Genomic DNA, 25,666 nt, shown 5'->3' with positions numbered 1-25,666 from the left:
CTATGCTATCTAGTCTCTGCATAACAACAACATACCGTCAGTAAAACACCATTGTTTTGTATATTACTTTGAACATCTACAAGTGTTGGGCCAATTTCTTTGCTAATGCAAAATGGCACAGCTTCAGAAAACCTGCTCCAATATACATCAAACGAATTTGACCCTTGAGGTGTAAGCTCTCTAGAGTTATATTAGGTATACTGTACATTAAATATAGAGCAGCATTGTAAACACAACGGGGTGTAGACCGGCAATGTTAATAACATGATGGAATGTAATCAGAAAAAAAAGTGTTTGGGTCTATTTTGTACAGTAATGGATTAAAACGGAAGTATATGATGTGCTTTCTCTGTGCTCCTCAAGAAACAGAGAGGTTGAACACACGGCCCTCACATGAAATGGAGAAATACACTGTAGTGTTGTAACAATGTTCTGTTAGAAATGAGAGCATTTTGAATAGGCTGAACACAACAGGGCAGCATGTGTTGAATATAGTTAAAATAGAAACTATAGGAAACTGCAGGAACTTTTCATGGAGTCTATAGATTTCAAGAAAGAAAAACAAGGAAAGGAGAAGAAAACCCCCAAACTATCCCATGCTGCTATCTCTGAAGTCAAAACCTGAAGGTAAACAGGGCATGGTCACCAGCTGTTCTTTGGGGTTATTCCTCCTAGGATAATATGGGACAAGAAGGGCCTGGAGAAGCAGATCTGCGGTCACTGCTGGAACTGCAGGATCAATAACACGTACAAAGGGACTTCTGTCCCAAGTGGAGGGAGAACAGGCAGTACATTTAAGACAAGAAAATCTGATTTTCTTTGGGTGCATCTACACGAGATGTTTACTGCGGAACTGCCTAATTAGCTCTACACTCAATGTCTACACAGGCAGCCCTATTAAGTCGCAGTAAACTAATAAATGCCACCATAGGATTTTAAAGTACTATCCTGCAGTGGTGTTCTCAAGTGTACAGCAACACACACACAGATGCTGATGGGACTGGCTAGAGCACAAGGGTGCTTCAGTGCAGGGGCTGCCTCCCAGTTAGCCCTGCACTGAAGTACCCTCGTGCCCCAACCAGCTCCTCTGCAGCACGCTGAACCAGGTTGGAGCAGCCTTGGGCTGGCAGGCTCACACCCCCTGCCAGTCAGGGCTGTTCCAACCTGGCTCAACATGCTGTGGTCCTGGGTGCATGTGTAGATGAAGTGCCTTGGAGCAATAAACTCTGGTGGGATATGCACCAGAGTTTACTGCTCCTCATTAATTGCATGTGTAGGTACCCTTTATGTGCTTGATTTTTTTCCTTTTAGCTGCTTGAGAGCTCAGTGTAAACATTTTGGATATGTGTGGTTAAAGTGTCAGTCAAGACTCAAAGTGGACAATGAAATAACAAAATGAGTTTTTGTGTTTTAAGAAAATATCAGAAGGAAAGTCTTTACATACATATTATAAAATAATGCAGATGTTCAAAATCATTTAACAAAAGGACAGATCAAAACTGAGCTCTTTTCAATAATGCTGGCACACAAATAAAAATTAAAAAGTTCACAAAATATTCCCACCATCCTTGAATTATAATCCTTTATTAAAATACACCCGTCCTAAATCAGGACTGATCTCCTGGATCTTGGCTTTCAGTTCTGGCTCCAAGCGTGTTACAGACATGGAACTAGGCAAGAGAAAAAAAAACATAGGAAAAAGATTACACTTTAATGAATGGTTGAATCAAAAATATGGATAATGATGCATCTGATCAAGGCTTGTGGATAAGCAAAGGAGACTTCAGATTTTTTCCTGTTCTACAGGGAGAATTCAGATTCTGAGACTCGTAGCAATTAGCCTAATTTGACTGATAATAAATTGTTCTGCGGATGCAAGAAACGGCTGCTTTACTGTTCTACTGAACTTCAACTCAGATGGTTATGATCCAATGGGCTTGTACATAAAAACTGCACCTTGAAAAGGTGTTAACAAGTGTGTTATTCTACTCTGTTGAATCCAAGGAAGTCTTCTACATGTGTAACATTTCTCTCACGAGAAATCAATTCAGCTGACAAACCATACAGAGCTGCAATGTTCCAAATACATTAAAAAAAATTACCCATAAAATTAGCAAATCAATTCAATACGTTAGGGTGAAATTCTAAAAGCACTAATCTGAACCAAGAACTGACTACTTTCTCCATCCAACTCAACATAACCCTGCAATGTTTTTTGCTCTACATTTCTTAAATCTATTTTTCTCTAGCAGGAAAACAGTATCTAAACTGTACTGCTGGGGTGATGAGAATTACAGTAGCATAAGCATTAAGCAAGAGATGAACAAGCCTTCTGGGTTTCAGAAATCAAAAGCTAGTGAAGCTGTCCTCTAAGTCTTAAACAAACCCTTAAGCTCCAATTTCAATATTTAATTTATTGCTTACTTGATGCAGCACTTTTGATTCCAATGAATAATACAAGCAAAACGTAAAACAACGGAAGTTTTAACACGTAGATGACAAATCTAGTTGCATTACAGCTACACTTTAAACGCAACCTGTCCATGTTTCTTTATGATCTCAGGGACACGAATGTTAGTTTTAAGTCTGTTTCTGAACTATTATTTATAACTGAAAATATATTAAAATAGACGCAAAACTCTCTTGGTTAAAATCCTATTGGCCAAACCACAGGCAGACTACAGTTAAATTGATGTTTATAATTCAGAGAGAATTCCCAAGTGAAAGTGAATAGGATCTCAAAATGTGTATCCATTCAACCACCACCATAATGCATAAAAATGGAACTTTAACTCCTTTCACTGACGCCAGGCATTAGCAAGTCTAAATTTCTTGTCCTGGCATTCAAGTCCCTATATTGCTCAACTCCAATCTGTATTCCTCCTCCTCTTTCTTTTTCATTTGTGCCATCCTCTCTTCCATCAATGATGCCAACCTTAAAGCTTTCTTTACCTCCTTCCAAGAAGCTCCTATGGACAGGAACGCCTTTCAAACCTGGTTCTCAAGCCATCTTGTTCAAATCTCATCTAAAAAATAAGACTAAATTTCTGATGCTCTACCTGTCAGGGGTTAACAATTCTATTTGCTTAGAGGTTTATTATTCCCTTTTAAGTTGTACTTCTTCCTTACTGTGTATCTTTGGTAAACATTTCCCCCCCCGTTGTGCCTGTATTTTGGATCCAACACTTATCATATCAAAATTTAAACTACAATTTTGAATAGCAAGGACCATTTCTTTCCTTGTTTCTTTGAAGCATTCTGTGTGCATCTGGATCTCACCATTCATGTAACAATAAGAAAGCCATTTGTACCTTTTCTGAGGGAACAAAGCACAGCACAGAGGCGTAGCAAACACCAAACTACAACAAAACAAAAATGAGATACAGGTATTAGTTTAAAAGCAAAATTCTGAACAGACAAAAGCAGGGCACTCATAGGAAAGTAGCCATTTCATTCTCATTACTTTTCATGCATGATAGAACAAGAATGAATGAAGTCCATCTTCCACTGCCAGGCCCCTTATATAGTCCCTCTACCTCTCTGAAGACTGCAAAGAGATGCATCACTGCCACTTAAATATGTGGAGAATTTCAATTTGGTGGCATATAATTCATTTCGAATGTCACAACATAAGGAGCTAGGCGTTGTGAAATCTACTGATTTTAATGCAGGTTGAAGAAAGGCATCACATTACAGGTTGAGATTCAACATTATCCCTTGCACAGGCAGGGCGCTTGTACACGACAATCATCACAATGTACACGTGATGAAAATGTTACTTGTATGGCTTAATTGTTGCAAACTTAACTACATCTGGATGTAGTTTAGTCTGCAACATTGCAAGTTACAATGATGCAGCTGGCAGCTCGCCCCCCAGTTGCGGGAGAGGTGGGCAGGCTCTGCAGAAAAAAAGATTGGGCCTCTCACTGCTTCTGCCTTCAGCAGGCTCCTGCAGTTGGCAGGATGCCTGGCGTTGCCCAAGAATGGGCTGGCTTGCCCTTGGGACAGTGCGAGAAGGCAGCAAGAGGGTGGTGAGAGCTTTCTTGGCCTGTGAAGGTGGTGAGGACGGTGCATGGGGTGTAGGGCTGCCTGGGAAGGCTGCAAACTTCCTTGAACCCACCCCATGCACCATCCCTGCCGCCTCTCCAATTGCCAACACACCCAGACACCCTCCTGTTCTGCCCGAGGGGCAGGGCAGCCTGTTGTCGGGCAGACCCAGGTGTTCTGCTGGCCTCAGAAGCAGCGAGCGGCCTGATCCTTTTTTGGTGGAGCTTGCCTCTCCTGCAGCTGGGGGTCAGGCCGCTGGCGGGATGAGTGGCCCCTGAACTATGGGGGCCCCCGGTCTTCTGTCTGCCGTGGTGATGCTCCCCAGGGCCATCTGGGTGGGGTGCTGGCGGGCCAGATGCTGCCCCAACTCAGGCAGCATCCGGCGTGATCCAACTCTTCCCCAAGCTTGCCTGCTGGAAGCCCATCAAGCGCTGCTCCCTAGGCAGGCTCAGGGTAGAGTTAGACCAGGCCGGGTGCTGCCTCTGAGCTGGGGTAGCACCCAGTCCAACAGCACGCTATCCGGGAGGCCCTGGGACATTGTTCCTGCCGAGGGAAGGACCGAAGCCCCCTGAAGCTCAGGGGTTGCTCAGCCCACCAGCAGCTCATCTGCTGGCTGCGGGAGAAGCAGACAGGCTCTGCTAAAAACCAAAAACAAGCAAAGAAACAAAAGGATGGGGCCCCTCACCTTTGCATGACAGAAAAATTGGAACAGTTTAGTCCTCAGGGTTTTATTCTATGCCTCACCCTTTCAATTTAGGGGGCACAGAATAAAACCTTGGGGATTAAACCCCCGTCCCATGTACAAGCGCCCACAGTGATCAAAACCTCATTTTTGAATCAGCTGCAAGACAGAGTTCTTTTCTTTGCTGATTTGGTTTAATAACACTATCACCAATAGCTGTCATAGGAAAACCATGGAAACAAGACCTTTTTCTGTTTCAACAGGTAGTACTGAACAAAATGAGATGTAAATAATACAGTTTTGCTGACATTTCACAGAAGAAATGAGCCACTTTAGTTGTTTGTTGGCTTTCCTTCCTAAATCCAGATACACCAAACTTTTAAGGGAACTCTAGCCAACTCAAAGATAGCAGATGCCTCTCAAAAATAGCAGCAGACAAGCAATCTAAAGGAACTCACCAGAATCCAACTAATCCAACTTGAATGGGGGCACTCATCCATGGGAATCGCTGTGTTAAAAATAAATATTTCAAAGTGAGTATGATGTCTTTTTCCCCCCCTCCAGGTTTTTGGATGTTTCTTATAGTATAAGAAGCAGACGACAGCAGTTAAAATCTAGGCACAGTGCAGACACATGCAAGCTCTGCAGATACCTGACCTGCACTAACTTACTTTGACCCTGATCTCAAATACTGCTGCTCTGAGAACCTGCTCCAAAGCTCTTTGGTATCAGTGGAGTGCCTCCCATTAATATTAGTGTGCATTAGTCTACTGAGAACTAGATTTCCAGATGACTGACCACTTATTTTATTCATAACTTGATCCTATCTTGAGTCTAGGGACTAGCTCCTAGGTAAGGCTGCTTTATGCCAGCACACTGTAGCTACGAAGCCAGAGTCTGGTCTGGGAGGTTTCCCCCACTGCAACTGAAACCCTACATTAGCATTGAACAAGAGTAGACTCTGATGGTACACCCCACTTCTCCAGCATAAGGAATTTGGCTAAGACATCATTATTCTGTGTTGATTCTTGGTTATAGCTTCAGTCTCTTGGGGACTATTATGCTATTCTAACTTATACCTGAGAGCTTTCTTGGCCTGCAGCAGCTGTCACCCGAAAGTCATGGGAATGCCAACATAAGCTATGTTCATATCACCTTCCCTCACCACATACACTGCATGTTTCTCAGCTATCAGTTCCTAGAGATAAAACAAGTACAGCACAGTTGTGAGAGCCTTACTCCCCTTGAAATTAAAGGAAAAATAAATAAATAGAAACTGTGATTTCTTTTTTTTTTTTAAAGTAAAGCAATATAAATATTGTGCATATATGCGTGTGTAAACAGGAACTAAATAAACAGGTATGGTTATTTTGTTACGTTGCACTTTTTTGCAGTTATCAATTGTACTGATAAAAAAGGAAAAAGGAGGCTTTTTGCAGATCCTTAGATTATGTTTTAAGAGATTAAATAAAAACTGGTTAGAATTTTAGCTGGAGTTAATCACTAATGAAATGAAACATATTTTAAGAAGACTGCTGTGATGGGCACTGGCATTACCATAAAATGAATCCCTCCAGAAAAGCATGACACGCACAATTGCTACCATAACAGTATGTGGATTTAAAACAAAACCGTTAATTAGTCACAATTACGCACTGCAGTGGATAAGTATAAAGTTGATGTTTCCGTGAGAAGCAATCCTAAAGCTGTGAGGGTTGTGGGGGGACTGGTGAACAAAAGACAGAACTGAGCGTCAAGTGTTTTAAGCGGGGGGAAATGGAAATGCTAGGGAATAAGGACCATGTTTAAGAAAGTATGACAGCAGCAGTGCTAATTAATTGCAGCAAAGAGAAGGAAAACAATAATAGACCAAGCTCTCTCTCTCAGGACTGAGACAGAGGAAGTAACACAGCTATTCATTCCCCTCTGTTGGAGACGGTCTGAAGTCCAAAAATGGCTGCAGAAGAGAACTGTCCAATTCATCAATTATCTGCAAAAATAGATAACAAAAAAGGCAACTTTGTCAAAGGAGTGCCCCACTCAGTGGTGCCCCACTGTTCTGGCATTGCACTCAAATGCCTTCATTGCACTTTTGCCCCAGAAATATTTGTGCAAAAGACTTCAGTTTTTTCCACATAGTGAAAGTTAAGAAATGATGACAACAACACTGGGGGAATAAGAAAAGGCCTCAAAGATGGTAGTGTTTGTGCCTAATCACAGCTCACAGAATAGGATCAGAGGACTGTGGGATTATTCTCCTTCCTATGTTTCTGGGCATACAAATCAGATTCCTCACTCTGAAAGACTGCCCGTAGGAGAACTGATGGCCGACTCCAAGCAAGAGACAATGAGAGCTGAGCTATTCCTACAGTATAAAGGCAGTGCCCCAGTTGGGCATAACATTATTTCCCAAAAAGACAGAGCAAGGCTTTAACCACCTTGACACAGGGTAGTATCTAACCTTCATCTGAGTGGGACATTACACTAGAAAACACAAGTGTGTTCAGTAGCACGACTAACGGTGACAAGTTCATTTCACAGAACTTTCATTATAAAAATATCTAATAAGTAGAAACTTACGGCCTTTCTTTTCCAAAAATGTTGTCCAAACACTTCAATGTTAGGGGAGGAGAAGATGAAGCTAAAATGGCTTAGTTTTAGAAACTGTATCTGGGAAGGGCAAAAACCCCACATGCCTAAGCAGCAGAAATGTACACTTAATAAACACAAGCAAAACGTGCATCAGTACAAAGTGATAACAAAATCCACAGAAGTGTAAGATGATGAAAAAATGTAATGAACTAGAATTCTATCGTTTGACCCAGCGAGGCAGCAATTCTGACTTTAATTTCCAGATATTGTGTGTGCTAGGCTTAATGACATCACTGTTAGGTAGCACACACAGAAGATGCAGAAAGGATAATTAAAGTTAAGCAAAAAAAGGCAAGCAGGAGCAGTGGGATTTTAGCAACTGCTTCATCTTTTGTTGAATCTTCCAGATTGCTAATAGTGCATAATTTCATTGAACAATAAAAGGATAGACAGAGGGTCCCTCAATGCATCATCTCTTGGTCATTTAAGAATAAAGTTAAGTAAAACGAGACTGTAGAACAGGTGCTCTTTCTAGGTACGGGAGAGTTGGGAGCAGTTGTTTAAGTTGCAGACTAAAAATATGATTAAATGGTTATAGTGCATTAAAGGAAAAAAAAAAGGGAAAGGAGTCAACTTGACTATCAGGAATGGTATGCAGAACAAAGCAGAGAGCAGGTACTGATCTTGATTGCGGGATGAAATGGATTTGTGAAGCACATCAGAATGGATTTAAATGTCTGGAAAAAAATTCAGACAACAGGAAGTTTAAAAAGGTTGTTTGTTTCTTCCAAACAGTGACCCAAGAAGAAGAGTTTAAACACAGCTGAAATTAATCTATAAACCCTCCATTTTTGAAGAACCATAGTCTTACTGCTCCTTCTATGGGTGGCTGATATAATGGCCTGGCTCTTAGACCCAGCTAGCCAAACACGAGTCAACAGAAATGAAGAAAACAAACAATTAACATCCTGATGATCAAGAACCACTGCATTGCTTCATTATGAATTATACTTACTCAGTTTAGGGAAAAACATATGGACACACTTTAGTGCTTTCAAAAGGAGAAATAATCAGGTTTGTCAAAAAAATAAGCATGCTTATATGTTAGTGATGCTTAGCACTACTTACGAGGTACTCTAGTATAATGTCTTGTTAGCATTAAAATGCTCTCATGTAAAACAATGTGCGAGAACACAATGACAATGCTTTTCCAAGACAGTAATGTTCACGTGTCTTTTAAATTGAACTGGAAATAAGACAAGATCCCCCTGACATTGTTAAAAAACAATGAAATAGAACAGAGACGATGCTCTATGGTAGAATATAAAGAAATGCAGGCTGCTGAATGACAACTGCTAGTTTATTTTCTGGCCTTCTGGTTATCATCTGCCAGTGATGAGCTTTGGCAGATGCAGAAGAATGATTTTCTGGAATGCTGGTGGTGTGCAAATCAGAGTGAAACAAATGGGTTAGTAAAGCAGTTTGTAGATGGTGTCACAGAACTGCATGTAGGATGGTGCTTCTGGAAGCCTCAAGAGGACATGCACAAGCTGCTTGTTAAAAATGCAGCTCATTCCTTAATGGGTTTAGAGCTACTCTATTATCAAGTGTTACCACTGACTAACTGCAGAGCAAGGTTTCACCTGAACTCACAGTCTCTGAAGCTGAGGGGAAGGAACAGGAGAGCATGATGGTACCAAAGAACACTGAGTAGCCACTGAAGAAACATCTCCTGTGTTGATCTGAAAAATTCACAACACCCTTATGTTGATTATACTGCACAATGAATAAAGGATGTTTGACGCCGACCCTTGTGGAATCATCCTTCACTCTTCTTGCCACAAAATCTCATGTTTTTCTCCTAGTTAGGTGGATATGACAGACATGACATTCCCTCACGGTATGAATGCACAGAATTAATCTGAACTTGCAACTCCTTTGATTTCAGGAGAGAAATATATGTGGTATTTTGAATATTCATTTTTCAAGTTTGTTGCTGTTGTATGAGCTGCTTGTAATGATGCCTCATGTAGTCTTAATGGTCAAAAGGAAGTCCAAGGACGAACAGGCAGGCCAATCAGTATGACTTATTTAAGCTACGGAAAATGCAATTAGCATACAGTGGAGCTTCGCTTCTCACGCAGGACAGCATTCAGTTTAAGTTTTCCACACACATTTCAATTCCAGAATTCAACAACTAGGTACCCTGTATTAGCAGTGCTATAAACACATTTTTTTTAAAAGAAAAAAGCTGCCCTCAGGAAAAATGTAGTTTTCTAAATTTGGGGAGAAAAGGAAGATCAATTAAGTAGTTGTTAACACACAGTTTTCATTGTTGAAATACAACTACTAATCTAAACTCAACAAATCCTAAGATTAAGAAAAACAGACCTAAAACAAATAGAATTTTAAGACTTCCTTGGGGTAACTAAACACTTCATCTAAAACTTGACCCAAAGTTAAAACACCAAATCAAACAAAACCACTTTTACAAGGGATTATCAGGAAGATATTGGGCGCTGACAGATGTGCAGTCCCCGCTGTAACTCATGGTGCTTCACAGAAAGCACCATGAGTTACAGTGACCGCCCCCCCACCACGTGCAACCCAACTGTTGGGTTGGCAGGGGTCGGGGATCAAGCTCGACTTCAGAGCTGATCCAGGAGGAGCTGCGTGTCTATGGCCTCTCTTGCCTAGGCCCACCACCCCCAGGGGGAGAAGGGAAGGAGAGGGGTCTGCGGGCTGGGGTTTATCCAGCCTGCGCTGAAGGGAGGGCAGGTGGATTAAAACTCCCTTCCAGTGCAACCAGGCAAACACCAGCCCAGAGCTTCGTCCCCGTCCCTTCTTCCCCTCCCATCCTGCAGACTGAGGGTGGGGCTGGGCTGCATCAACCCAGCCTTGTTCGTGTGCTGGGACTAACAGAAGTTAAGGAAGCTGCTCCACTTGGAAGCACCTTCATCTGAGCCCTCATTATATGAGGGTTAATTTGTTGCACGATCGAGCATTTTTAAAGCACTTTGAAGCTGTGCACTTCTGTCAAGGCATAGCTGTACAGCACTTTCACAGTGACAAAACATCACTTCTGTCAGCACCCTATATGTCCTTACTGCTCCTAACAGGCAAACATTCTCATGCTGCTGGCTATGCCTGACCACTGTATCTCTCCATAGCTATCAATGCAAAATTCAGTCATTAGCTTGAATGGGCAAATATGAAACCAACCCTTAGCACTGAAGAAAGCCATGACTTTGGTATCTCACCTGAAATCTGCATATAATTCACAGCATAGTAACATGGGAGCCCAAGTCATAAATATTATCACTGTTCTTTTTATACATATGTATTTTAGTTTATGTTTAAATTCACAGATTAAAAATGCATGTAAATTGGGGGAATTTTTTTAGAAAAGGGCTTTGTATTTTATTAATGTAAATATAAAAAATACACTTGATGAAACATGCCATTGTAGCAGCTGGCTCTCAGAATTTTAAAGGATAATTTTTAAACCAAATTTTTAAAATACTACTTCACAGCAGCTAAGTAGTGACTCTATCTGTTGACCAATGCCTAAAAGAACAACTTTGAAATTATGCATGCTATATTTCTTTAAAAAAAAAAAAAAAACCCTAAAAAAATCCAACAATGCAATAACTGTAAATACAGAAATGGAATAGACTTATTGAAGTGAGAGCAGAACAATTTCACATTCTGGGAAGTATCTTTGAAGAGAAAATCATAACATTTTCATTACATTTGGAGAGGTATACACAGTTTGAGAGGGTAAAGGTGGTCTAGAGATAGCATAAATGTTATTGGAAAACAGATGGCAACATGTGTGGGGCTCACAGTATTAAACTTGAGGGTGTAGCAAGTAATCCACTCATTCCTTTCATAAAGCTTTCAGGCGGTCCTTAGATGAAGGACTGGTTAGGTGAAAATATTATAAATCACAGAACCTTTGAGCAGAAGAAGCTTTGAAAGCACTTCACCAACCTGAGGCCAGCACAACAGCCTTATTCCTGCTGTACAGATGCAAGAACTGAAAGTAAGGGTAGAAGACAGGGTGGGTTTTCCTGGACATCTCATCCAGGCTTATATTAATTACTACAGCCACAATCCATCAAAATACTTAAGTATATGCTTATGATCAACTGACTTCAACAGATTTTATGCACATGTTGAAGAGTTAAGCATATACTTAATTGCCTAGGTGGGGGAAGGACTTAGTTCCCTCAACTTCCAGTGTCTTCAGTATCAACTTAGGGGGCTCAGTATCTTGAAATAACTTCTGAAATGCGCACAGGGCAAAAATGGCTTCCCCAAGGTCAGACAGAGCTTTTTAACTGGAAGCCCAATGCCTAAGCAATCAGACAGTGTTTCCACTGAAATCATTTAATAGATTTAATTGACATAACTGCGTAACAGAAAATATTTCAAAATGCTTCAATATGAATATTTAGAAATAAAAATGTTCCTGACATGAGGGAATATAGTGGCATAGACTTCCTAGTTTTTAGTATCTGTGTGTATCTGGGATTAAGCAATTTAAGCAGCATTTTCTGAACATGAAAACATGGGATTTATTAAAAATATAACACATTCTTTCTCCATTCATTTAATATTTTGTATATGAATACAACCAATATGTTTTAGCACATAAATGAAAACTGAGACTCACTTTTAAAAATGCTTTCTTTTCCAAAGCATTCATTATAAAGGGAGGAATGGCTGAAAGCAAAAAAACAAAACACAATACTTGGTTAAACCTTTGCAAACATTTTGTTTCCTAACAACATTTGTGCAGCCATTTAGAAAACCAGGTTAGAAGCTTGAATACACTTTTATTGCTTCTTACACCATGAAGGCGCAATTATTTATATAGCCTAGTTATGGTAGTTTCAGTATTTAAATGTCTCTAATAATATGTCCACAAGTATTTTTTGTGGACAACTCAGTCTACAGCATGTCTCCCCATTTTGGAGCTGTCTTATCTTCTCTTCCCTCTTGAAGGGCTCCTTTTCTATTTTGCAGAGGCTGCGAAGTAGTAGCATCCTTTTCATTCCCTCATTCTGGATCAGAAAGAGCAACCCACTTTCAGTAAGCTTAGAGCATGTGTTAGTGGGAGCCACTAACAGCAGCAAGTGATATACCTTGGGGTCTCTATGCAGCTTGGCATTTATTAGCCTGCCCACCTGAAGTCCAACATTCATTACCAGAGGACGAGCTTAAATTATTTTTTGCAGTCCCTTGTATAAATATACCAGTTTCAGTAAAATCATCTTAATTGTGAAATCTCAGTGGGTGGCCTATCTCAAGCAGCTACTCCAACTAAAAAGAACCCTATTTTCAAAAATTACTTGTTAAAATTTGAAAAGGAAATGAAGGACTATAGTAAAGATTTCACTGCTTTTTATCACAACTGAACCCTCTTTCACCCTCTCAACCCCACTACTACTAGCCTCATGCACCTTTACCATTATTTGAACATATGGGAATTCCACGCACATTTAAGCTCTTGGTGAAGAGCTCAACAACATGGCACTGGTTAAATACACACATTGTTAGCTCTTTCTTTCTTATTTGAACAGAACTATCCTTTCTAATTTCCTCCCTAGAGAAGCATCCCAACAGATTTTCTGTTTGATTTAAGTGTAGCACACAGAATCTTTGTATCATCTTCTGGGGTGTCTGAGCAGAAGGGAAAAACACTGGTCTCCCATTTGAGGAGGGGGTGGTCTATTAGAAAATCATTGATATAGAATTCAGTATAAACAATTTTTCCTACCTTTTTAATTATAAAAGCTTAGGACAATGATTCCATTTCACTGAAATGTACTAACCCATGCCAGGCGCAGCCATGAGAATCCTTGAGATAACCACCTGAGTAATGGCCTGCTGAGCAGCTTTGGTAGATTCACCCAATCTGTTTCCATTTTCATCAGTAACTGGGATACCATATTTCAGTTCCCTGTTGAACAACAACAAACAGAACAGTTTAGCAACCGTTCCTGGCATCCATTTTTGTCCATTTCTGGAATCTACTTTTCACTGTGCTAATTCTACAAATTATTTCCAAATAAGAAAACTTACCATTTTACGAGCTTTACATGACTGTTTCATTATTAAAAGTAAACACTTGCTTTGCAATCTTCTGCACCTAACATAGAAGGTTGAGGGAAATAAAGATGCTAAGGAGATAATTAAAGGCTAATTGCAACCATAACTTACAATCAGTGATCTGTCGTCTTCTTTTTATGGAGTTTTTCCACTTTTAGCATCTTAGTTTTAACTGCCAATATTCCAATTGTGTAGGATGCAAATTAGGCAAAGAAAGGTTGCTTTTTTTAAAAGACATTATTCTGAACAGACCCCTACTTTTGCTGTCAAGGGCAGGGCTAGGAATTAAAGCTAATATGCTGGACACTGACAGACATGAAAAAACCCCCAAAACCATGTTCTATTGGAAGAGGCAGTGTGTGAGTTGGACCTGGCTTACTCAACATCTGTATAGACTGGGTGCTCCACAGCAGGGCTTTTCCAGTGCTTTTATTTAATAGCTGATTGAATGAAAAAGCTAGCGTGGATCTCTACAATACTGTGATTATGGTTGCTTTAGACATGCCTGTTCGAGAGACAGAAAGGTAATCATTCTAGTGCAAATAGCTGACCGAATCAGCTATTAGATAAAAGTGCCAGAAAAGCCGCACTGAAGCGCCCAATCTATACAGATGTCGAGTGAGCCAGGTCCAGCTAAGGTGCTGGCTCTTGTGGGCACGTGTTGGGCTCGGTGCAGAGGTGCGCTGAGTTTAAAGGAAAGCCATGGGGAGAGGACAGCATTATGTCTTTAAGCAGCCACCGTGGCTTAGAGCTCCTGTAAGGCAAGGCCACACAAATGCATGCACACATGTATCCACACAGAGCGCAGAATCGGTCCTCTTTTTCCCTTCATTTGAAAATGACATGGACCACGGGTTGTCAACTGGGGGTATGCATACCCCTGCAAGTAGTTGGAATGGCCCCAGGGGGTACGTGTCATGGCATGAGGAAGTGACGTGTAGCGGTCACACGGAGTGGCATGTGCAAGCACGCTGTCCCCTGCCATTAACTACTCTGTGCTGCCGCCATGCGCTGCTGGCTTCACATCTAGCTGGCCGTCAGCAAACCTGCCCCACCCCCGGAACGGGTTACACTCCAGAAGGGGTACCCACCAGAAGGGGTACACTCCTTAAAAAGGGTTGAAAACTCCGGGCATGGACTAAACTGCCTTAGGAATGAAACCTATGAGCACACCTTTTTACTCTGTCATAGCCTGCATTCTGAACAGGACATCATACCCTTCTCATTCCCTCTAATTTTCTACTTTCTGTTAGATCCATGGAGTTTTGCTTCAGGTACCAAACATCCGTATAATCTAGGATGATTAAATACAATTCAGAATCTTTATTACTAAGTCACTTGGGCAGGATCTGAAACACTTTCTAAAAGGATTTTGCATCTTCCCTAGTAGAGTGAATGGTGGGGGTGAGCGAAGTGGACCCTATTCAATTTGGATTCAGCCCAAATCAGACAGTGATTTGATTCGTTGATTCAGATCACTGTCCCCGATTTGATTCGGCCAAATCCAAATATTCGATGCTGCTTCAGAGAATCAGCGATTCGGACACAGGCACAGCTTTAAATGTTTCTTCTACATACCTCGAGGTACCAGTGTGGCTCATGACCGCTGAGATGCTGGGGTGGATGAAGCATCCCACAGGAATGCAGGGGAGAGACCCCCCGTGTGCTTGACAAAAGTACTTCCAGTCCACTTTTGGGTCCACTGGGGAGCGTGCGGTGGGGGTGGGGGGTTGGGCGACTTGGCTATCAGCCATGGGGGGGATGCCAGGTGCCCCACTAGACCCAGGAGGTACCAGCTGCTGAGTCCAGGAAGTGTGGGGGGGCCTGCTTCCCTGCAGACCAAGAAGTGGACCAGAAGCAGTTCTGGTCCACTTCCAGGTCTGCTGCTGAGTGCACTGGGGAGCCCCCCGCACTCCTGTGGGATGCTCCATGCACCCCAGCATCGTAGCATTCACAAGCTGTCTGCTACCTAGAGGTACTTGGAAAAAAAAAAAAACCAAACATTTGAAGCTGTGTCTATGTCTGAATTGCAAAATCTTTTCAAATCAATTCAGAGGGTTCCAATTCAATTCAGAGAGATTAAAGGATCCTCCAAGTTAATTCAGATTTGGAGATTTGGCCACTGAATCGGGTCGAATCTCCGCCGAATCTAATCAGGGACCAAAGCTTCGCACAGCCCTAGTGAATGGCCAAGGAGTCTCTATAATCAAGTGTTGCAGGGCAGGAGTTTACTTCTGGATTTTCAGAGTGATGGGCTAGTGGGATATTTATTTGAAGATAACAAAGATAGCCTATTTTATGCCTGACAAAACATTACAAATAAGATTGTATTTTGAAGGTCAGTGTAAAATGCTGTAGGTAAGCTTAAATATTTAAAAATATTACAAATTAAAAAGTTCTGCTATTTGGATTCGTTCATTTATAAACTTATTGTTGTTCTTGCAACAAAAGATAAGTCTTATAAATCAATGTGCCACATTTTATTTTCTTACCTTTGCCTCATTAATGGTATATTGATGCAATTAGCAGCAGCTACAGCAGCAAAAGGAACAAAACGTCCTATGAGGGGTGAGACGTGCTGCAAAAGAAGAGAAAGATTTTCAGGGTTTTAAAAAGATCTTAAAATGAAAAAGTAGCTAAAAAAGATTCAGAGCAACGGGAAAAAATTTGATAAACAACTTTTAAGCAATGACTGTAACATTAGTAGGAAGGAAGGAGGAAAGAGTCTTGGAAGATAATGTCACTCCTGCCTCACATACAAGTCCCCTGACATAGCTATCAGCATAGTAGCAAGGACAGAACTGAACAGACTTAAAAACAATTCCCACCCCCTGGCAAGGTTATAGCTACTATGCATCATTTCTAGCTGCCTTTCACCTAAGGGCACTGACTATACAAAATCTAGTGATTGAATCTACTCTTAAAATAGGTTCTCTTGAACATGTAGTCAATAATGCATTATCTGAAAAAACAAGAGTTCAACAAAAACATGCAAGACAGCTATTTTTGTTAAGGTCCCTCTTTCATGATCATTATATATTTGTTTTTAGAGCTACAGTTTTTAGCCTGAAATCAATATAATGAAAACATACTGCAGTCTAATTCCACAGAATATTCATTAACTCTGTAATGCCAGTTCAGGACAGATTTGCAATGGGAATTCTGTTGTCTGAAAGTTATTTCTGCCGAGTAATTACAACTGAAAATGTGTTTTAAGCTCATTCGTCACACGCTGGCATTACCAAGGACCTAAGCTAACTATACAGATATATTACAAAAGAAGAAAAGAGGGACCTGTACAAATTACTGAAGTGATTAGAAACTTTACATCTAGAGTGCAACACCGCATAAGCCTTTCAGCCTTGAAAAACATGGAAAATCCCATGCACAGAGCCAAGAGACCGAGATATCCCATTCTCTAGATTTTATATTTTGATGTTCCTTGTATTTAGAGAACCTGAAAAGCTTCACTTTAAAAAAAAGCACTACATAGCAAAATAATGAATTGTTGAAAACTTTTTAATGCTTTAAATCAAGAATTTTGATAAAAGCAAAAACCATATTGGTCCAAGTTTCCTTGATGTTTTCAGATATTCTGAAATCAGCAGTAACTTAAAGTATTAAAATGGGGGTACGCTAAATGATAGGCAAAATTTCTCTCTTTTTAAACATTTTTTGAAGTGGTAGACCAAATGCTTTACATTTTGGTACGTGTGGAACCAAATTTTCCAACAGGCTGAGGTTCAGTCTCTGTTTTTGCAGGTGGATTGATAAGTTTTAAATGTTGAAGGTAAGTAAGAAAAAATCTGCAGCAATACCTTGGTTAATGCATTAAGTCCTAGAGCTGTTGCTACAGCACCTGTGGTGGCAGAAACATAGGCTGTTCCCAGCTGGCTAAAACAAAAATAAAAATATTTACAAGTGCAAAGAACTCTTTAGTTTCTATCAAATATACTGAAAGGGATCTATCTGCTCTATACCCTTAAAAAATTAATGGAAAAACAACACTCACTTCAACATTAAAAGGAGGAATGCAATGTGGGCAAAATATAAGCAAGTCTGAGGATACACTGTCTTAAGTGTTATTTTCAGTATGAAACAAGTTACATAAAATACTTCAAAAACTTCAATAGTGCTACTAGTAGGAGTATTATGGTGGTTATGCAGCACAAATTAATTCATATGGAATCAGATTCCCCTTTTCTTCTCAACCTGTTCAGCATGGGTTCCTTGCACTTGCATGGTCACCACTCCACATGGAGGTTGGGAAAGTTCAGGTTCTACCTTGAATTTCCAGATTACTCTCGTTAATGAAATTCAAAGCTTCTGACCTAGTAACAAGGTAACTTGGCATTTTCCAAGCCTGGCTAAACAGTGCAATAAAGATTTCCATTAAATATTAGTGAACATATTGAAGTCATGTCCAGATAATCAATGCTATTACTTTTATTTTTAAAGGGGTAAACCAATTCTAAATCTCAAATCATTCTAGTAGGATTATTACTTACAAAGATGCTAGAACTATTTGATTTAGTGTCTGACCTGACAGTAATCGGGGCATCCCCACTTCGGTTGGTATAATTTACAATGGCGTTGAAGGACTGGTTAATCCACTGCCAGAAGACTACAGCAGGAGTCGTTCTAAATTTAAAAATATATATACATTGACATTACCAAAAGGCTACACACCAAGAACAGTTAGCATGAACATAGGCAAAGTGATTCAGGCAAATCTGAAATGAGCTTTATTAATAAAATACAGACTGTGTATTGAAACATGCAGAAATTAATAGACAGCCTGGCAGCAGGCTACACAATACAACACAACCTTAAGTGCTTATTCACTTAGGGGAGTGTATTATAACAAATTGAGATGTTCTCACTCCAAGCTTTATTTCTAAAACACATACAAAAAATTTCTGATATATTGGCAACAGTTAAAGGACAAGCAATTTTTTCTCTATCTTCGCACTTTTTGGCAGTTTGGAAGAAAAGGCTGGACAAACACTTGGCTGGGATGGTCCTTCCTTCAGCAGGAAGCTGGACTGGATGACCTAGCAAGGTCCCTTCCAGCTGTATTTTGTTAAGATCTTGTTTCCTTTTACGTATTAGCAGCTTTTGCTGGAAGTATCCAGAAGACATATACATTGACTGATTAATGAATCCTGTCACCCAAGATGCAGCCATTTCAAAATATTTTTTTGTCTGATATAGTGACATAACTTCTTTTAAAAAAAAAATCCTGTGACAGAAATTTTCAGTTGCATTCAAGAATCAAAGGATGAATTTTCTGCTCATTTAGTCCAAATGAATAATGATTTAACTACACATTTCCAGGGGAAACAAAATGATAGTTCAGTCAAAGTAAAAAGAAACAACAAGGAACCCCTCTCAATTATGTGACTGTCAGCGAAGATCTGCCTCAAGACAGAAATCCTGTTTTGAAGGCATTTAAATTGTTTAGTGGGTTAGTTCATGAAAAACTAAAGATCATGTTCAACTCCCACAACTTTTATCTTAAAAAGCTAGAATACAGTGAATGTGGTTGCTTTAGAAATGCCGGTTAGAGATAGACAGGTAAACCTTTCAGTGTGAAGTCTAGGTTGGAAAACAGCACATTAGCCTCAATGAGAGAGGAATTAGAACATTTTTCAATTAAATCCTGCACTTGTGGAACCTTTTCCATATACCTAAGAATTTTACCTGTAGGTGTTTCAGTGAAAAAAGTTTTTAGAAGACAAACCATTATCAGAGACAGGGCACATAAATCAGCCATCCTTTGATTTGTTCTTATAATCTGCATTGAAAGTAAGTGGGTTTGACTGATTTTTATTATTTATGTAGAAGATTATTCCTGTAAAAGGTTGACTGCTTTGGCCTCAATTCAGCAGAATACTTAAGCACATACAGTTAAATCACTCATGTGTTTAAGTATTTTCCTAGTATTCTAGATAAAATACGAGATAATGTGTTTCTTGTAAACTTTAAATCAGAGCTGTTTGGCCATTCCAGGGAACTACAGCCACTAGTTTTTGTCCATGGCAATTCCTTTCAGTGGAGCATGAACGTTTTCTTTTGCTTGGCAAGTCATTTAGTAGGTGGTGGGAAGTAAAGATAACAGAAATGAAGACTGGTGGTCAGCATGACAACATGCTCCAGGAGCAAGTGCTAGCTCTCCCTGACATTACGTAGTAATGACTAGGGAGACAAAGAGGCACTAGACTACATATTTCTCTTGCTTTAAAAGCTTTGAATCCCACATTTAAGGATACAATCTGACAATTGAACCTGTATTCTTTCCCCAAACTTTAGGCTACAAACAGACATTACATATATTTCAAGAAAAAAAACATTTTATCCTGTAACAAACTGCACTCATTCAGATGTCCATGTCCATCATCCTGGAACAAATCCTAGAAAGTTTTGCAGTATAAGAAGGGCTAATAGTTTGTCACAGGATCACATTTTTGTATCAATGACAGAAAAATGGTATTGTATTCAGTCACTCACTAAACCCTGCTTGGGAGGCAATATGTGTACATACCAATTTCAGGACTTTTCTGTTCTGGGACAAACACACGTTCAACTTGTCCAAATGCAATGTCTGCTCTTACCTTTACTTTCAAGCGATTCGAATCTGCCTTTTAATTCCCAAAGACTTCCACCCTCTGAATCAGGCCCCGAAACAACCCCGACACACCAGCTTCTCCCACGCCTTCGCTCCTCTTAATTGTGTGCATGGATTTCCTTTTCCCTACTCCTCCCCCTCACCCACCTATCTTATCCTGTTTGGCATTTGTTCTCTGTTGAATGCAAATATTCTCTGACATTCAGTAAAAAGCAACCTTTTGTCACAATTTAAAGATGACGAAGCCAAACAGCCACCTCAGGCCAGTGCATCAGCAGAGGAGGAACACAAACTAAACAATATCTAGATGGCACTTTAGAAGGTGAAGTCCTGAACTTTAAATGTCCCACTGTTTCCTTTCCAATCAAAATACAAAGTTTGCAGTGGACAAAAATCCAGATAATAGGGGCAATTTGGCACTATAACCAAGTAAGGGAAGGATGAATGTAGGATTGTGTCACCTTTTTTTTGTTTGATTTTGAAGGCATGGCCAGGGATTGATCCAGCCCTTAGACCAAGGTAAGTCACCCTAACTTTGGCTTCTTGGATACTATAGTGGTTGCAACAAGATAAACTAGGCCATTTCAATGACCCAGAGCCCCGAGAGTACAGGGTATTCACTATATGCCCTTTCTTTCCCTTGATTTGCCCCTTTCCACTGCTTCCTATGCTGGGAGCAAGGATAGGTAGCATAGAAGAGGCTATGCCAGTGTTGTATCACCCAGGATTTCCCTTTATTCCAGAGGAATCTCCAGTTGTTTAAAACAACTAGGTGACTTCTTTGTATTGCCAAAGATCCGGCCCCAAAACAACCATGTTTTCTAGATTAGGGAATGTCTATAATAGTTTTGGGTCTGACAAACTAACTTAAGGACATGAAGAACAATGGTCATTAGGAAAAGGAATAAAGCTGTCTTCATGATAAAAGCATGATGGATTAAGAAATGTAAGAAGTTACATTTGTTTTTTTGACACAAATACTCCTGAGTAGGAGGCACACTACTTTCTGAACTATCCACCACATACTCTGGAAATTTTTCTGTGCTCTTTGCATGAAACCTCTGCTTCTTGATATTTTGCAACAGGCTGTTAATATTGTGAGTGTGTTACTGAAGAATAACTTTGCATAATGTACTGCTTTGATTTTTGATAAACTGAATCATCATATGAACCTGTCATGAGACAAATGTTTCAGAAAACATGCTGTAACATTGATTTCTAGTGGCGCCTGGTACCCAAGATCTTTTAACACAAGATTAGCTATCTTACAAATGCACCTCTCCTTGAGGGACAAGGAGTCCGTGAAGATAGCTTAAAAATCCTGGCATCAAACACAAGGCTTATACAAACCTCCACTCGTTCTTGCTAGAAAAGTAGTTTCCCCCAACATGATTCCAACGCAAAGAGTGCTAATACAAGTTACTGAAACTGGCCTCTGAAAGTAGGCTCTGTCCAATTTGCAATAGGTAGCTGAAGTGGTTTTGAAGAAAAAAGGAAGTATACAGAGAAAGACCTGCAGGAACTTGATGGTTGATAAATTGGGAAAGATGTTTCATACTTACTTTGCAGACAGAATCCTAATGGGTCAGATCTCTAAAGTTAGAATCCCCTCCTCTTTGTTCTCCAAGTAATTTTCCTATAAGGATGGGCTTTTGGAACAGTCAACTTCCTCAGTTTAAAAGGAAAAGTGGTGAATGAGCAGAAGGAGCTAAAAGCTCATCTTACAACTACTTCTAGAGGAAACCACTAATTAATGGAGGTAGGACAGAATGTAGGGAGAGAAAAAAGAAAGGAGGTAAAATGTTAAATTTAGAAAGGATTTATAAAACATCTTTTAATGTTCTGCTGATCTAACCACATTAAATACTACCCACTTCATTCACTGAAAAAGTGTTTGTATCATCACTACTTACCTATAAAAGGTCATCATGCACCCTGTGATAGTCATGTTCATTGGTACCTGAGCTGACATTCGGCCAATCAAGATCATCTTTTCACCAGTGTCTGGATGAAAAGCTGAATCATAGACATACTTTGCCCTCCAAAGCTCATCTTCCGTCAATCCAGGGGATACCACACCTTGTCTTGGGACAAATTAAAATAAGTGTTATACAAGCCTTCCAAGTATGAATTAACAAGTACAACACCAAGAGATGCTCTGGTCATTCAACTAGAATAAAATTACATGCTGTATTTTAGGCTTCTATTGTATTGTATGCCGGGACACCCAAATGACGAGTACATTTAACAGATTTAGTTTTTAAATACATTGGTGAATATAGAGTATCACCACTCCAATAAAATCATTATGTGGCTGAACTACTGTTGCTAAAAAAAGATACTTCTACCAGCTGGAAGGAATGTAGAGATTTTACAGTATGACTTCTGCTGAAGTCACTAATAATTATGCAGACCATAATGACTCTGAAAATTTACCTTCCCGAGAAGCTTTTCAGCAAAAACAGTACAGAAACAAGGCACTATAAAAGCAGTTTTCATAACAGCTCCAATGCCAATTAATATTTTAGAATTAGACAGCACACCCATAGATCAGAGTGCTTGGTAGAAGTTTTCAAACCATATGATTTGCTAATTCTTAACTGTGGAGACTACTGTTTTAAACATCATGCATAGCTTAGCATTATAAGTAACATACCTAGAAAAAGCACTGTTGCGTAGAACATACCTAACAAAAAATCATTGTAGAGATATAATCCCCTACATATGACTCAGACTGAGCAAATAACAATATGACAACTTATGACACAAAGACAAATTGCTGTTGATACTATAACAGCCAAAAATATCCAACCATCATACCTGTAATCATGTATAATTTTTCTTGCATTTTCTAGTTGTGTGTTAGATAATAAAATATTCCTGGGGTCTGTTACAGTAAAAAAATGACTGGCTCTTCCAACAAAAGTGCTTTGATCCCAACGGGGTTCCTTTATATTAATGTTTAATGGTATAGTTGATGACATTTTCTTAAACTCTGTAGAAAGAAAGAGAGATTTCAATTTGATCGTTCTTGTAATTCATAATACACGTAGGATATTTAGGGAACTAACCCTCCAAGGTGCCAAATGAAAGCAAACTTCCAATAAAAAGCAGTAGATGCACAAATGCTGAATATTATACCAGGTACATACCCAGAATGTAATTTATTTAATCCTCATTATTTAGTAAAAACCTGCATCAGACTTAATAATGGGTCTTAGGATGTCATTCATATGAGCTAGCTTAACAGGACAGCAATATATTTATATTTTTATACTAACTTCTCTTTAGACACGTAGTTGCTAATGGTTCTGAGCAAATAAGTAGCTGAATTTGAAGGGGTCCCAAGGAAAGGGAATGTTATTAAAAAACAGCTTCACAAAGTACTGACAAACAACTGAAGCTATTCATGTTCATTTTACTTGAACACTCCCCTCATAGGGAACTTGACAACCAAGATGAAACACAGAAGAAGTGAACAGATGCACTTCAAGAGATATTAAACTCTATGATTTCTACTACTGAATTTTGTGAGAACCCTTATTTAAAATCTCAGCCACAGCAAAAAAGGATTTAAATTATTCTAAGGGTTGCGTTTTGTAAAAATAACTGTATTTTTTTAAAAGAGGCTAGCCAGCAACCTGTAACATTATAATACATGTCATTTTTCCCTAGAGTTTGAATTACACTTGGACTCTTGGGGGGGTGGGGGTGAGAGGTCTGCAAAAAATTTAAAAAGAGGGCTGCTAATCATGATACCCTAATACAAAATCGGAGACCTCTCCAGATTATGATTTTCAAATCTTAGAGATTTTCAAATCTTCTCTCTTATGGGGGGGGAGGAAAAGGGGGGGACTCAGTAATCCCCACCCCCCCAGTGCTCCATAATTCAAACCCTGCTTTTCCCAATGATACAAAGGTGGGAAGAAAAACACTACCAACTGGTGTCCAGTAACCACACACACCTAGCAGCACTTTGCCACTTCAATAAAAGCAACATTACAGATACAACTCCTGAGTTTCTCAAGTTGCCAAAGACTTGCATGTCCTATAAAAGCAATGTTTGTCCGTGCGGTCCTCAACACAGATGTTTAAGCCCTAGAGCAGTCTGTCTAGCCTTGTAAACAACTGTACATTCACATACTCCAATGAAACAAAAATTTGTACAAAAACCCATATGCAAGCAAACACTCGACCCGATGAGATCAACAGAAAGCAAAGACCAAGTATTAATGGTAAGTTTTCAGGATGGAAAGACAAACCACAGGGCCCCCCAGGGATGTGCGTTGGGAATAGTGCTGTTTAACATATTTATAAATGATCTAGAAAAGGGGGTGAGTAGCAAGATGGCTGAATTTGCCAATGACAAAATTACACAAAGTGGTGAAGACCAAGGCAGAGGGTAAGGAACTACAGAAGGACCTGGCATGATTGAGCAAATGGGCAACTACATGGCAGGTGGCAATTCAGTGTAGCTAAGTGTGAGATGATACACCTAGGCAAAAAACAACCCAAACTATGTCTATAGTATGATGGGATTTACATTAGCAGTTACCACACAGGGAAGAGATCTGGGAGTCACTGTGGACAGTTTGATAAAAACATCAGCTCAGTGCTCAGCAGCCATCAAAGAGACATACGAAATGCTGAGGATTACGAAGGGAATTGTGAACAACATGGAAAGCATCATCATGCCCCTTCATAAATCCATAGGGTGACCCTATGTTGAATACAGTGCCCAGCCCTGGTTCCCTCAATTCAAAAAGGACATAGAAGAATTAGGGAAGGTACAGTGAGGACTATCAGTGGTATGGAGGGGCTTCAACATGAGGAAACACTAAAGAACTAGGTCTGTTCAGTTTAGAAAAGAGACACTTGAGGGAGGGCAGGAGAAGGGTTTACAAAATACTAAATGGCAAAAATAAAGTAAAGAAGGGTTTATTATTTACTCTCTCAAGACGAGAGCTGGTGAGCAAAGGGGCCACAAAATCAAACTAGTCGGTTGTATGCTTAAAACTAACAAAAGGAAATTCTCTCTCTCAGCATGTTGTTAAAGTGTAGAATTCATTGTAACCACTTTTGTGGAAGTTGATAGTTTGGCTAGATTAAAAAAGGGACTGGACAAATTCTTGGAGGAAGCAGTGGGGATAAGTAGCTAATAGCATGGGAGTCAGGGTTACAGCCTTCTTAGACCTTAATGCTAGGGAGAGAAGTTACACATAAATGGGTTTAGGTGATCATAAGCTGGTTTAAACCTGGAAGAGAACAGAAGCTCAGTGCACATAAACCAGTTTTAAAACCTCTGAAACTGGTTTAAGATAAACCTGGTTGAATGTAGTATATCAGACTTAGCTGATTTGGGTCAAACTGGTTTATGCAATTTCTGTCCCAGACCCCTTCCTAGTTCAAGTTAAATCTGAGTCTCCCAGCATCCCAGCATGCTTTGCAGCCCCAGGCTGGGCTGGGCTGTGCTGTCTGCTCCAGAGAGCAGGGCTAGTTCTGCCCCTCTGCTCCTAGCTGGAGCAGTGAGGGCTGGCTGACAGGGAGGGGTGGGGGAGGCAAGCCCAGCTGGGGATGCAGCCCACTCTACTGTGGGGGCT

General features: G+C 40.0%; 1 protein-coding gene across 3 annotated transcripts in view; it reads right to left on the bottom strand.

The window, feature by feature from the left end:
- Positions 1 to 1,304: 1,304 nt before the first annotated feature.
- Positions 1,305 to 25,666, bottom strand: part of SFXN1 (sideroflexin 1) — a 36,366-nt gene continuing 12,004 nt past the window's right edge. For 2 of the 3 annotated variants that reach the window (XM_019534974.1, XM_019534975.1), the window contains exons 2-11: positions 22,887 to 23,061; positions 21,980 to 22,150; positions 17,981 to 18,079; positions 17,257 to 17,332; positions 15,931 to 16,016; positions 13,162 to 13,289; positions 12,000 to 12,049; positions 5,188 to 5,237; positions 3,312 to 3,359; positions 1,305 to 1,670 (exon numbers count right to left, since the gene is read on the bottom strand). In XM_019534974.1, the coding sequence (XP_019390519.1) occupies positions 1,574 to 1,670; positions 3,312 to 3,359; positions 5,188 to 5,237; positions 12,000 to 12,049; positions 13,162 to 13,289; positions 15,931 to 16,016; positions 17,257 to 17,332; positions 17,981 to 18,079; positions 21,980 to 22,150; positions 22,887 to 23,050 (969 nt within the window). In that variant the 5' untranslated portion in view covers positions 23,051 to 23,061 and the 3' untranslated portion in view covers positions 1,305 to 1,573. Of the gene's footprint in view, positions 1,671 to 3,311; positions 3,360 to 5,187; positions 5,238 to 6,016; positions 6,720 to 11,999; positions 12,050 to 13,161; positions 13,290 to 15,930; positions 16,017 to 17,256; positions 17,333 to 17,980; positions 18,080 to 21,979; positions 22,151 to 22,886; positions 23,062 to 25,666 lie in introns of those variants that run through there. The other variant, XM_019534976.1, reaches the window with a different exon arrangement.

Source organism: Crocodylus porosus, unplaced genomic scaffold (genome assembly GCF_001723895.1).
Source record: "Crocodylus porosus isolate Cpor-Errol unplaced genomic scaffold, CroPor_comp1, whole genome shotgun sequence".
In the NCBI taxonomy this organism is placed as follows: Eukaryota; Metazoa; Chordata; order Crocodylia; family Crocodylidae; genus Crocodylus; species Crocodylus porosus.
This window is presented reverse-complemented; position numbering and strand designations above follow the sequence as displayed.